Consider the following 15596-nt stretch of genomic DNA (forward strand, 5'->3'; position numbering starts at 1 on the left):
GGCCGGCGTCAAGCTGAGCTAGCCTAAGACCGCTTCCCGGTACATATTAATTGAGAGTTATTAGGTAGGTACCAGCCCTAAGCACTAGGGACGTTAGTCATAAGGGTAAGTACCACATTACAATATAGCACCCAACCCCTACTCTCGGGGAAGGCCAGGCAGGTCGATTCGCCCAGGGGTCGCTCCCCGGTGATCCAGACCAGCTCCTGCCGAGCTGCTACATTACATTTGGCGCCCAACGAAAAATCCACATATTCTCATTAATATCTAATACTATTTAGCCCCCCGTAATAACACGTAATTCACTAGAAATAACCAACCGACTGACTAACCGTTCAACTTAAATATCTACCCGTAATCATTCTAAAAATAGACCGACAACCGACCGACCGACCCCGTTTCACAAAAATTACAATTCAAAAGTAAAGAGCAAATAAAATTTTGTTGGTCATTTTTATTTAAGTTGTAGTAACCGATTGCAAACTGGCCCCGTTTTATATTAGGTAAATATACAGCATCAAATGCCAACTTCTTGGATTTATAACCTTAGTAAAGAGGAATTAATAAGGGAAAGTAGGGAAAGGAAGCTACCGACCGTAAATTTAACCGTTGACAAGCTGAGGAAGCAGCTGTCCGACCACATCAGACAAGAAGAGGAGGAGACCTTCGAGATGACATCCGAAGACCAGACCAGAACCGCGAGCCAGCTGAACCTGTCATCCATCGTGAGGGAATGGAATATATCGTTCGACACCGCATGCGACCCGGTTGAGTTCATCGAGCGTTTGGATGAACTGACGTCATCAGGTGACGTCCCGCAGGACCGATTACTACAGGTACTACCTAAAGTACTAAGAGGTAAACCGCTGTTATGGTACAGGAACAACTCCGACAACTGGGAAAAGTGGGAAGACTTCCTGAAAGACTTCAAACTATTTTTCTACCCGGCGGGATACGAGAAAAACCTGCTCGAGATGATCATCGCACGAAAACAACACCACCGTGAATCTTTCGTCAACTACCTGACCGACATACAAACCCTGATGAGAAGGTACGGAAAAATGTCCAAAACAGAAAAAGAAGAAAGAGTCTACGAAAACATGAACGCGAACTACAAGTACTACATCAAAAAGCAAGACTTCACCAGCCTCGGGGAATTAATAAGACAGGCAGCCGAGTACGAGCAAATCACAGAAGAATCCTCATCTCAACAGTGGAACCACCGACCAGACCGACACCGCCAGACACCGAAAAGTCATCCAGAAACGTCACCAGAACCTCGTAAAATTCACGAAAAATACGACAGGACCACGTGCTGCTGGAACTGCGGCAAAGCAGGTCACTCTCACAAGGAATGCCGGGGCAGGCAAGTACTGTTCTGTAGCCAATGCGGAGTCCTCGGGAGACTAACGCGCAACTGCTGCAGAAGAGAAACCAAGTTCGGAGACACGAACATAACCGCCGAAGAAAACCGACCAGAACAACGAATTTTTGAAGACGTGAAAATAGGAAAAATCACCTATCGAGCACTAGTCGACACAGGCTCCACCAGATCCTACATCAGTAGAAATATTTATGAAGAGAACTCGAAAAACGCCGACACTGAAAAAGTCACAGGGATGCGAGTAACCGTCGCAGATGGCAGAGTCATGGACGTGAAGCTCAGAATAGACCCAGAAATCGAGATACGGCAGAGAAAAATAGTACACGAACTCTTCGTACTACCAGCAGAGTCACCGCCAAACCTAGTCATCATAGGGATAGACCTACTAAGAAAAGCAGGAGCCACAATAGTATGGAACAAAAATACCGAAAATACACCGAAAGTCACCGAAGTCGTCGCACCAGAATCAACGCCACCGAATAATAATATAATCAACAGCCCAAGAAAATCAAAATCCCGCAAGCAAAAGAAAAAACCTAAACAACAACATCCACCAAGGTATCCCGACACAGCTTCTATCCAGGAACGAAAAGAATGGTTCGACCGAAAAATGTCCGAAACCCGAAATTCGCCTCAAAACGACCCAACATTTATGATTAAAAACAGCTCACTCCATAAACGAATTGTAAATCCGAGATACGGGGTCAAGATCAATGCACAGTCGCAGTGGAAATTATGCGTTCCGACATTGAAGAGAAGGTCGATTATCGAACAACACCTTAATGAACCGACAACAACAGGCCACCGAAGCACGGGAAAAATCCTAAAAAGCATTGCCGAAACATATTACTGGCCCGGGATGTACAAAGATGTTCTTCATCATATGAAAAAGTATAAAGAACGACTAAAAGCATCGTCATCAAACTCGCCGCAACCAAATTCCACCGAACCGAAGCAATAAGATACCTACCGACGACGTCATCACCCATCGCCAGATGTGCCTAGCCGCGGTACTCATGCGATGCCGAACGAACCGATTATTCCAAACCTACCCTCAATCATCAACATAATGAAGATTGAAGACAAATAGCCATAAAAAGTTAAAACATTTGTATATTTATGACCTAGTCATTCCGTACCGTACCGTATAAATCTTATTATGTATAATTTGTAATTTAATTATAAATATACAACCGAAAAACCGCAATCTATATTGAAAATATAGAAATAGGTAAAAATGTAAACGCAAATGCACACATTTTACACCGTCCGTCCGTAGTATAATATAATATAAGTAAATAATAGACACACAGACATGTTAAACTTATAGCATCCACCTTTTCCCATCAAGTCACAAGTAAAAATTTTGCTCAGACTTAGAATAAGGATTGTAAATTTTTGAACGCAGCCCAATACGTTACTCTGTGAACGTACACAGGTTAGAATTTTAGTTGTCAAGTCAATGTCTAGTGTCAAACCGACCGAGTAAATTTCAGCGTAAGGGCACATGCCGTATAAATTTTAATTTATTTCATATGTAAACAATTTAAAACCGTAAAGCTGAAACCGTATAACTAATGCAATTAACAGGAAAATGTATATCAGCACACAATAAGTATATACACATAGCCTACAATGTAAGTAAAACCAACCATGCATTTTATCCTTGCTCATGTCTTGTAAAAAACAAAATATTCACATCTTTTATGTAGAAAAGAATCCCGAATATAATATACCGTTTCCGTCCGAACTTACCGGCACCAAGCAGGGATGAAATGCTCATGGACAATACCGTGTAACATTTTTTACCAAAGCTAATATTATACTGTGTAAAATTAACCTGATATAAATATCTAAGTAAATAAAATATATCCTGAATCCAGATGATAAAGTACGAACCCGTTTGTAAACAAATGCACCAGTACATGCACCGTTCTCTTAATTTTTCCTTGTATGTATCTACATGACCTGTGAATTTTTACCAGGTAAAAATTCTTCTGCTGAGGGGGGAGAATGTAACGAGCCGTTACAAACCAACCGCCCAACACACCTACCCTCACACCGCAGCCACAAGAGCGCCCGGCGTGTGCGAGACGAGGCGGGGCACCACACAGACGACTCCGGAGAATACAAGGGGCGCGGGGCGACCCGCCTATAAATAGCCGCCGGACTGCCGCTAGAGCACCATTCGCCACCTCCTGTTCCGACGAGTGATCATTCCGTTCCCGAGATCCCTCCCCGCACCCATATCTATTCAAGTAATCTATTCACGCACACTAATCTCACATCACCGGTCTCCCCGCGAGGTAGGTTGCTCAACGGACCGAGGCCTCTCGGTTATACGGATGCCTGGGTTGCCTAGTTGAAAGCATCCGTATACCCGACTAGACCCGACACAGTGGGCTGCCTAATTAGCGGAGCGAGGTCCCCCGGATACGTACATGGATGCCTGGGTTGCCTAGTTGAAAGCATCTGTGTAAGTACCGAACTATACAATCACCGGACACACACCAGCCTTCAGCCACACTCTTGTCGACACAAATACACTCCACAAATCCTGGAACAAGTCCACACGCACCACCGGTATTCGCCCGACCTCCTGTACCCTATATCCTTCCCCTTATTAAGATAGTAACGTCCGCGTAGGCCCCTTCAGGGCCCGACCAATATAAATATCAGTAATCGCGATAAGTATTTGTGCATTTGTGTAGTGTGTTAATATTAAGTACGTAAGCTGTAAGTACCTTAGACATATAAGTTAACTTGATTGTAAATAAAGCGGGTCCAGTGCCGCCTCAATTGTGTTACACTAATTAATCGGCATTATTAATTCTCACCCCGTACACCTACCGAGGTTATTTCCCTCCAGGGGCCTCAGGACCAAGATCAGAGTAGTTAGGACCGCTTCACGGTCAGTGTAGATCCCCCAGGCGACCGGGCACTCCTTCAGAGGCCGGCGTCAAGCTGAGCTAGCCTAAGACCGCTTCCCGGTACATATTAATTGAGAGTTATTAGGTAGGTACCAGCCCTAAGCACTAGGGACGTTAGTCATAAGGGTAAGTACCACATTACAATATAGCACCCAACCCCTACTCTCGGGGAAGGCCAGGCAGGTCGATTCGCCCAGGGGTCGCTCCCCGGTGATCCAGACCAGCTCCTGCCGAGCTGCTACATTACAAGTATATTTTTCGATACACTGCAGAACCACGTCCTAAAAAAATTTATCGTTAATTGTCCGCTTTTCAAACTTAAGACTGAAGAGAACTATTTGTATAAAACAACGATTTCACCCACGCATTGTCACAGTTGGGTCTATTTGTTTTCTTGTTATTTAAATAAAAACTTAATTATGTTAAAATTAATCTCAGGGCGGGCCGTCTAATCAGGGTTCGTGTGTGTTGTGTCATAAATTATAGGAACATTAGTCAATAATTTCTTCAAACAGCAATTACCTAATTCGTTTTGGTAAAATTAAATTGTATTTTTCTTTCATTTACATTGATTTACATACTACTTTTTGTTGGTTCTAGGTAGTAATATATAGATGTAGATGACCTAAAGTTTGATCTCGGAGATACAGAGGTAATCTCTAGTGTCAAGATAAAGCCGAGATAACCTTGAAAAATAGTATTCTGGAGATCTCAAACAAATCGACAAAATAGAGTTTGACATAAAATGTTTTTTTTTCAGTGAAGAGTAAAAATGCTGTCTATTTACCTATAAGTATACAGGGTGTTGCAAAAAGGGTATACTAAGCCGAAACCAGCATGTGCAGCATGTGAGGTATGGTGAGAGTACGTCAGGAATATAGACAGGCTAAGTACCTATCTATGTGGCCGTCTGTGAGATGTCCCCAAAAATATTGGTATATTCCTTTTAAACACCGAATATTTTTTATGGTCTAAGGTTTAAATAGACCTTCTGGTGGCAGTGTCATCGCGATGTTGCAACCCGCTGCACTGATATTAACAGTGGACCCGACACCCGGTTTTGTTGAACAAAAACTGGGTAAATTGATTCCGTGTAGCAAATTACAGGGTTCATTCCATACCGGTGCACCCGTGTTGTTCTTTTAAGGTACTATACATTTACCCCCTTATTTATTAAACAGTTACTGGACGCTTTAGCCATTGAACTGTGTGACAGCTCTCTGAAAGAAAACTATTAGTTCTTTGGCAGAGAGTGACAAAACAGTTCAATAACTAAAGCGTCCAGTAAGTTCTTTATGAATAAGGGGGTTAGAATAATCGATGTGTGTATTTATAACTATGTATGTAAACTTAGGTGAGATTAGTAGATAGTAACGATTTTCACACCTGAGAATACCAAGCTAAGCTGAACTTGCGTATGGATGCTGTCATTAGCTTAAATCGTGCAGAGATAAAAAAAAAACAAGTGAAAATATGTCCTGTGGCCACATGGTCCTAGTTCCTTTGTCCGATAGATCGGACCACGTAAACTCTCTTTTCCGTTTGGACCGATTAGTGGGACTACCCGGAAATGAAACACCACCAATCTAAATACGTGGATTAATTCTACTTTCATGTTGATTCTGAATAAATCCTAACTAATATTATAAATGCGAAAGTAACTGTGTCTGTCTGTTACTATTTCACGCCAAAACTACGGAACGGATTTGAATTTAATTTGGTATACATATGGTCTAGACCCTGGGAAAGAACATAGGCTACTTTTTATCCCGAAATTCCCGCGGGAAAACTTTAAAGGCGAAGCGAAGCTCGCGGGAACAGCTAGTATATCATAATAATTACAAAATAATACTGCTTAGCGTGGAGTAGCCCGATTCTGCAAGTGACAACCGCTCGCCACTCAGCCGCGCGCGGCTGTCATCTATCAATCATAAGATTCATATGTTTTTGAGTAATACACTCACTTTAATTTATAGATCCGCTTTTTGCCCCTGACGAGTTAATTGCTTGCGACAGCTCACAGGAAAAACCAATAGATTTGATCAAGTATGAATTAGATTAATCAGATAAGTTTTTTGATATGATTTGATTAATTGGTGTTATTTGTTAATTTGACATCTAAAAGCTGGGATCTAGCTCGATTTTATAGTAGGCATTATGTTCCTAATCCTATTTTTATTTACCGCGCAGACTTAAAAAATCTAGACCTAAATGTAGTATTAGCAAAGACAATAAATACATCAAACGTGAAACTGTAACAAATAACCTTCTATTAAACAAGTCACTACAATAAAGATAATTTGTAATTCCGTCTCCAGAAAACTACAAATACATTTAAAAGTAAGAAAAAGTGTATATAAAGAACGGAACTTACAAAGTTGGAGGTCTTAAATAAAAGCGCAAAGATAATTTGGGTCCTTTTGCGCGCCCATAAATGTATCAACCGTCAATGCGGAGATAACATTTTCACACCACACTGGTTGGACTTAAGGGACCGTTACATTTTTAAAATACATTTCACATTTTAAAGGAATTGTTTACTACGTGTTTCTTTTTACATTTCTAACATTGTTACTGCTATTTGGGATGCATGCATCAGTTGCCTGAAATATTACTTCTTCTTCTATCGTGACAAATGCACTAAGCTAAAATATTACTGTTCTATTTATACGTCGTCCAGACTACGTCACATCTTTTAGAGTGTCCTAATGCCCCAAAGTGCAGTCAAGGAGACCTGATGAAGGCCAATGATCTCGCAATAAGAGTAGCAAAACACTGGAGGAAGTTAGCTTAGTGCATTCACACGATCGAAGAAGAAGAAGAATACGTCGTTCAGTGCGCCTGGGTAGTCTGACTGACCAATTCTATCACCACGGTGATACACCCTTAGAATAGCGTAACCTATAGCTATACCTAGTAACCTATAGAATAGAATAGAATAGAATAGAATATTATATTTATTGGTCACCACAAATTAATTTATATATATATATATATACATATATAAACTAGGAATAATGAAGAATAGTCTCTATAGTTCTAGTGTTAAGAAAATTCCGAACGGATTCCCTCGAGACCCTTCCTAAATTTAAATCTACTAATCTATTCTGAATGACGACCGAATGGCGTAGTGGTTAGTGACCCTGACTACTGAGCCGATGGTCCCGGGTTCGATTCCCGGCTGGGGCAGATATTTGTTTAAACACAGATATTTGTTCTCGGGTCTTGGATGTGCCCGTAAAATGGCAATAGGCCCGCCCCCTATTACATTGGGACTAACATAACACTCTGGCGAAAAGTGGGTGCAGCAATGCACCTCTGCCTACCCCGCAAGGGAGTACATTAGTACAAGGCGTGAGTGCGTGTGTTGTGTGTATTCTGAAGACTGCTTCAAGTAACCAGTACTACTTTTACCGGGGTAGAATAGAAAATCTATTCAGCAGTATTGGCTGTTCAGTGGAATGTACAATTTTAATTGGCTACTTTAGCGGATTCCCACGGCCATACGGTATTGCTTGTTATCACAGTATTGTGGCTAATACAGGACTTGTAAAAATAAATAGCCTTCAGCCTAATACGGATGCTAGAAAAGACCATACCATTTTAAGTTCGCAGGGTTATTATGGGCAAATTTTGTCGTTTACGGTATTGCTGTTAAGTAAAACAAGTTGAATCGCTTGCACACCGAATCGCAGCAGAAACCTGCAGATTTTAGTAAGGGAATAATAAATAAAATTAAATAGGTAATAATAATATTCTAAAGTAAATCTCCATCTACTTATTAGGTAGGTATCAAATATATGAATAAATTGTATTTTTTGTTCAATAAAAAAAAAATTACACCTAAAAAAATCAGTTACTCTGGAACTCACGCAGAAAAGCTTGTGAATTATAAAAAAAGGTTTATCGGAACTTACTTTGCATCCCTCGCAAGTGAAGGCTCCGAAGTGGAACCCGGCGGCCGGCTCCCCGCACACCTTGCACTGCTGGTTCATCTGAAACAACACACATAGGCATAAATAAATACATATTATACAGGGTGTTGCAAAAAGGGTAAAGGCGAAAAAAATAATTTCATTTTCCATAGAAACTTTGTTGGTCACGTGACTTTTACTACGGAAAAAAAAAATATTTTTTTCGCGAATTTCCAAATTCTGATTTCAATTTCGGGCGTAGATATAACATGCTGCACATATAGGTTTCGGCTTAGTATACCCTTTTTGCAACACCCTGTATAACAAACAGTACTGTGATTACGTTTTTCTCTCGTGAGCAGTGAAAAAGTTTCACTTACAAAATGCTGACTCTAAATTACCGTAACTTTATAATACATTAAATTAAAATTTAAACACAATTTTAACGTTTTTGAGTAGGTGATATTCTGATGCGCAAATACACTTCAATATTGCGGACGGCGTCATTAAGCTAGCCTTTACCATTTAGAAGTTGTTTGGGGATTTTGTCACTGAGACTTTTACATTTATTATTATTATTTTTTATTTATTGAATTAATACATAAAAATTGTAAATACATTGCTCGTGAGCGTAGATGTAATCCATTGGCTACTACAGCATCGGCTAGGACATAAGTCTATCTGCGTCTGCTAATTTTATAGTGGCAATTGAACACGAGAAAATTACATAATTATGAGCCTACCAAATAACCGTCAAAAATTAAATTTCATAGTCTTTACATCCAATTGACATTATATAAAATTAAGCAGACTTCGCCTGTTTTGATGTTTAATAATAATAAAAAAATATTAATTATCTGTTTATACCTACATAGCAATAGCTTAGACTCCAATAAGTAAATAAAAATATTAAATATACGATACGAGTAGTTATAAACCTTTCTTTGGTTTGGATGTCCATATTTGATTGCATCGAACAAATTCATGATTTATTACTAAATGAATCGAGAACTTATTACATATAGTATCAGTTAATTGAGATCGTGTGCCGTCGAAAAACGACATTGACTGGTTTTCTTGTTGCTTCTCCATTAAACAATTTTGGTAGCCAATTATTGGTGAAATTGTAAAATAATTTAAACTTTATTACCTATTTAGAGATCATAAATGAATTTGCTTAAAAGAGCTATCAGAATCTTTGAGAGTTGGTACTTAATAAGTATTTAATTTGTTTATATCCCAAAAAAAGAGTGAGATAAATGGTCACTTACTAGCTTTTCCCTGTCAATCAGATACTTTTTACAATACATTATTTATTTTACGTGTATAAGAGTACTCACAAATATGAAATGCCTAATTAGGTATTTAGCAAAAAAAACCCACTGTCTTATGTACCTACTTAACTTTTTAAACATTTATAGACTCTACTAAATACACTCCCATTTTTTAACAACCTAGGTATTAAATTTAAAGTTTCAACAATATTACAGACGGCGTCTTTAAAGTAGCTTTTTCCGTTTAGGAGTATTTTTGTACTATTGTCACTGGAACTTTTTCACTTCCTCGCTAGATTTAATTTAGTTCTACTTAACGTACATCTATCACTTTCATATTTATTATATTTCAATACCCATTTTAATTATGTACACCAAATAAAATTTACGTCTCGTCAAATCATTCCCGTAAATAGAGATATTGTAGCCGACTAGTTCTATCTGACAGCATCACAATGAAATCAAGCTCCCAACGGCTACCACTTCGCTCCAATATTTATATAAATGTAGCAATAATAACGAATACAAACATGACTCAAATCTGTTTGGGCGTTTGAAAATCATTTCCTACTTATCGACATTGCGACACCTGCTACTAAGCATGAAGAATCAACCTTAAAACTAAAAGATTTAAGCAGAGTTTTGGTTTGACAAAAGTGTGAAGGTACATTTGTAATTACAAGTGTGTAGTTGAAGAGATTACTTAAGTTTATTCGTGGGTGAGTGCCACTTGGTCTGAGGTGCAGCTCGATGGGACAGCTTCCAAAATTCTTAAACAAATACATGCGGTCACGATTGTCAAAATAACCTCAAATTGAAGTGTCTTGGAGAGCTGGCTGAAGGTCATTTGTTTTTTTTTATTCTCAGATGGATGGTCAGTTGTTTTATATGTTTTTAAATTGGGTGAAAAATAAACTATGTAGATTATATTTTTCCTTCTATGCATTGTATAATTAATAATATAATTATTCAACAAACTAAATTAAACTTTTTAAAATAAAAAAATACTCACCATACCTCACACAAGAAATCATTAAACAAATAAAAAATAAACGCTCAGTTAATATTATGTCAGTGAATTGATTTAATTTGTTGCGAACGCAAATTTTCGCATTGCGTGTGAGTTTGCTCAAAAGAGACGAGCGTCTCGCGTGCTACCCATGTGTATTTTACTAAACTTACATAAAACCTTAAAACGGGGAAAAGAGTTCACATTTTTCTTTAAAAATTATACTCAATAATAACACGTTGGCGCCCACGGGTTAACGAGGTAGCGTGACTGAGCACTGTTAACATATCCGCAGATTTTTATTTATTTTTATTTTTTATTCCGCTCAAAGGAATCGCGATGACGGATTGAGTGCACCTCTCGAGCCCTCCGTATAACGACACGACAGGTTGTGGGCAGTTTAATGAATTCCCTCGTCTTATTTTTTTCTTTATTTTTGTTAACGAGCCAACGTCTTCAGTATCAATAACTGTGACAGCGGGTTAATGTGTAACTGACAAGCGATTTCACGATTAGTGTTCCGAACTTGAAATACAAATTACGTATTAAAATATTTTATTTGCATCTCCGCGCTAAACGTTAACTTTGCTAACAAATGTCAAGTCGGACAGTTCTCGTGCACATTTCAAGTTTTTTGACAGTCAATTATTATTCGAGTTGTTTTTTAACAGCTCCACAACTATTTACAAGTTATTTATGATTTTAATATCACACTGACGCGCAGAGGTTAACTTGAGTTTTTATTCGATGTTCGTTTTAATATGCAAAAAATCTGGCGTCACATTAATGTAGGTATTATGTAGATATATTTTGTCTCGTGCCTGCATATATAATATTCAATTGTTCATATTTAAACGGTATTAAAATGGTTATATTTCGAGCTATTTGTTTAGATCAAGGATCAAGCTAAATATCCTGAATGCGAATTGAGACATTAGCGACGATTTTATCAGAAAATTCGCAGTTACCATTTATAAATCGATAAATTCAGCCATGCAAACGATCCATAAACACAGCTTGAGGCGTCTGCCAGTATTTTATTATCTAAATATAAGGTTATTGTGGCGTTATCTATAAAAAATAACCTTGATACGGATTAAATGATAAAATGAAATACAAAAAGTATTTTCATCTTATCAAGTTATAATGATTTTATACAACAATATTTGGCATACATATAGGTGCTTTCATAAGTGAAAACCGTAAAAATTTATGTACCTACATTCGTTTATAAAGACAATATATTATATTATGTGTATGATAAAAAAAAAACATTTAACACACCACCGGCCTTACAGTTTTATGTATATGTAAATAGCAACTTTACCTAACTTAATAAAAAAAAAAACACATAAAATACTGTGGGATTCAAGGAAATAATTGGTTAAGATTAAATGAAATATTCTTTCCAAAATACAAAAATACTTTCCCAGGCCAAAAGTATACTCTTGAAAATAAAATATGATACGTCCCAAGTGGATTCCGTTACGCCGGTGCTACACATTGATAAATTATTGCAAGGATTCTTTTCACTGATAAAAACAGCATACAGAAAAATTCTTAATTTGCTGAAAGATCGATATCCCCTGTCAAATTCTTGTTTTAATAAATTAATTTTGATTTTATCTCACCATATATCTTGCGGATCAAGAGAGAATGAGATGACCAAACTGAATGATACATCAAAGTCTTTTATTTGGGCTGCAAACTTAATATTTTTTTATCTGATTATTACAGTTTAATTAAGTTATTTTTGCTTGCCGCCGTCGGGAGAGAAGTATTGATATGCATCTAAAAGAGTTTACCGAAAAGTACTAAAGAACTTGCCGAAACGGAAACTGGCTGAGTTACATATAGAGAGTTACATATATAATAGATCTCAGTATGTTCAATTGAGTAACTTGGACGATGATTCTGAATTAATATCGCATAAATCAACACTAAGACATAATAAATTTGGAGTACCACAAGGGAGCATTAATGGTCCACTTTTGTTTATTATTTATATTAATGACTTGCCACGTATTATAAATTATAAAAGCATACTTTTTGCTGATGACATATCTATTATAATTCCTAAATCTAATAAATATACAGACATTGACCTCTTCCAAAATGAAGTAAATAATATTATTAACCCATTTGCTGTCGCTGTACTCATTTGAGTACAGCTAAATATATTTTTATTTCTAATACCCTGAGGGTACGTTATTTTTTATTTATATTAATTTGAAAAGAGGGTACTATTATCATTTAGGTAAAAAATATATATGAGGGTATTTTAAATAAAAGTGTTATTTGGAGCAACCATATTTTATGTGTTTGAACAACAGTGCAAGTGAGTAACATTTTGCTATTTTAAAAATATTATTCATTGTGTAAATGTTATTTTTAGTAATAATTATGATAAGTTATATCAACGTCTATAATTGAAGTAAAAAAAATACCACTAATATTGTTTATAACAAATTTTAGAAGAATACTTTTATTGCTGTACTCAATTGAGTACACTGGCCACTTTAGTAGTAAAAAAATACAAATTTGTTTCAGTATTCCCAAAATGAGTCACAAGATATTTTCCCATGAAAATAGCTTCAGAGGGCTTCAGGAAGCAATTTAGGCGGTTCTGGAAGATAGTGACGATGATCGTGAATATGATTTGGCGATAATACCACCCAATCCTAGTGTTGTGACTGATGAAGAGGAACAATCTGAAGAAGATATGGTTACAAGTACGTTGCCACGGGATGTCCCGGATGTAAAAAGATGGTGCACAGTAAACAAAGATAAAACTGAAGTAAAAATTCCACTTTTATTTCAAAATTACAATAAAGGGATGGGTGGAGTGGATGAGCTTGATCAGTCCATATCATTATAGGATCAGATATAGGATCGGGATTCACTGCAAAAAGTGGTGGTGGGTTCTGTTTACCTACAATGTTGGACATGGCAGTTTCAAATGCCTGGCGTTTACATGTTTTGAGCTAGGATGACCCCATGGATCAACTCTTGTTTCGACGTAGTATTGCCAGATACTATCTATTTACGACAAGAAACTCTCAAAAGAGATCGTCCATCCTCTTCTATGGTCGAAGGAATGCGTCAAGATGGATCAGGCCACTATCCACAGAAGCTTAAAAAGCAATTAAGATGCGTGGTGTGTCATGCAAGAGTCCGATGGCAATGCAAAAAGTGTTTGAAAACAGTATGTGTTGAAAAGTTATGCTTCGAAAAATTTCACACATAAGTGGCCACTGTACTCAAACAAGTACACCACTGAGAAATAATGAAAAAAAATAAAAACTTTTTTTTTTGCTTAGTTACTCTGTTTATAGTCATGTGTTTATTAATAAAATAGATCATTTATTAAAAAAACAAAGTTCGTTTCATTTTGGTCACTAATGGGTTAATCAAATTTATCAATGGCTTAAAAATAATAATTTATGTGTGAATGAAAAGAAAACCAAATATATGATCTTCCGAAATCGGAAAATGCAGCCCTTAGATCTCAAAGTTGAATGCAATAACATTGAAATTGAAAGAGTTTCGAACACTAAGTTCCTAGGAATTGTACTGGACGATCATTGTAGTTGAGTATCTCATAATGACTATGTATGTGCGAAACTCAACAGATTCATATATGCTTTATATAAGCTGCAAAGGGAATCTGATGTAAACACAGCCCTTATGGCATATCATGGTTACATTACATCAATATTACGATACTGTCTTATACTATGGGGAAACGGTACCAATATAAATAGAACATTCATACTCCAAAAGCGATGTATAAGAGCAATTGCAAATGCAAAACTGACCGACTCATGTAAACCCTTATTTATAAAATATGGCCTACTATCACTTCCTAGCTTATACATATACGAAGGTGTTTGCTTTGTTTTAAAACATAAAGACTTATTTACAAAAAAAGGTCAATTTCTGAGTTTCAACACTAGGTACCCAAATAACCTGGTGCTGCCGGCCGGTAAGACTGCATTGCATGGTAAAAATTGCCACTATATGCTAACTTGCATGTTCAATAGGTTACCTGCTAGATTTAAGACAGTGAGATGGAACATGTTTGTCAGGGAAATAAAAAAATGGCTATGTACTAAATGTTTCTACACCGTACAAGAATTTATAAATGGAAAACATGACTCATCATAATCATATGTATAATACTGTGTGTTTCTTGTAAAACTTAATAAATATAATGTGTGTAATGAATGTTATTTAACTAATATTTTAATTTGTAATGTTGCATGTCTAAATTTGACAGAATGTGCTGTACTTTCAGTATGATTATTATATATGTCTCAATGATTTTTACTGATTATTGTAAACCAGCTTATTGTGACTTATATTCTTTGCAATAAATGATTTTGATTTGATTTACATACCTACGTTAAACTAATTCTAAATGGATTCTTATATGCAATTGGTTACTGTATAAATGCTTCACTCCATTTAATAATGTTTCAAAGGTGTGATTCTTGATCACGAACTGATTTTGTCAGTACAGTACAGTAATATAGGACTTTCAGTACCAGACAAAAATACTAGCCTACCATACACATGGGTCCTCGGTACACGTCACAACACAACGCAAATAATCAATTACTCCAAATACAACCGTGAGAATAGTCCACTTGTACTGCAACAGTGTCCACTTGGGGACAAACACCAAACACAGAGGTCGCATCTGTCGCTCTGTGACGTGCGACAATTTCTCTTACCTTTTTTGAAGTGTACCAATTGTGAATCCGCGAGCGACATGCAAAGTGGCCAGGGGGGTTACTCTATACTGACTAAAAACAAACAAACGAAAGCCGTCGTGCATTCGGCACGTTTAGTAGGATAGGGTCGTGGCTCGCGCAACAGCGCTCCGAAAATTGTTTTTTTTTTGTCATATAGAGTGACCCCCAGGCCATCGCCGCAGCGTGCTGCCAAGTTAGGCGGCCGCCTTTACCGGGATTTAGTGTACGGGGCTCGCATTGATTGAATTCTGACGGCATTGAGTACTTTCTGATGAGGCAACTATGTATGTATAGTACCTATATAAGCAGAAATTAAGGTTTGAGAAAA

General features: G+C 37.2%; 1 protein-coding gene across 1 annotated transcript in view; it reads right to left on the reverse strand.

Annotated features, from left to right (window-relative positions):
- Positions 1-15596, reverse strand: part of LOC105382237 (protein embryonic gonad) — a 79093-nt gene that overhangs the window by 31979 nt on the left and 31518 nt on the right. The window contains exon 2 of the mRNA XM_011552088.3: positions 8232-8309. Within this exon, the coding sequence (XP_011550390.1) occupies positions 8232-8309 (78 nt within the window). The remainder of the gene's footprint in view (positions 1-8231; positions 8310-15596) is intronic.

The sequence above is a fragment of the Plutella xylostella genome, chromosome 29, assembly GCF_932276165.1.
Source record: "Plutella xylostella chromosome 29, ilPluXylo3.1, whole genome shotgun sequence".
In the NCBI taxonomy this organism is placed as follows: domain Eukaryota; kingdom Metazoa; phylum Arthropoda; class Insecta; order Lepidoptera; family Plutellidae; genus Plutella; species Plutella xylostella.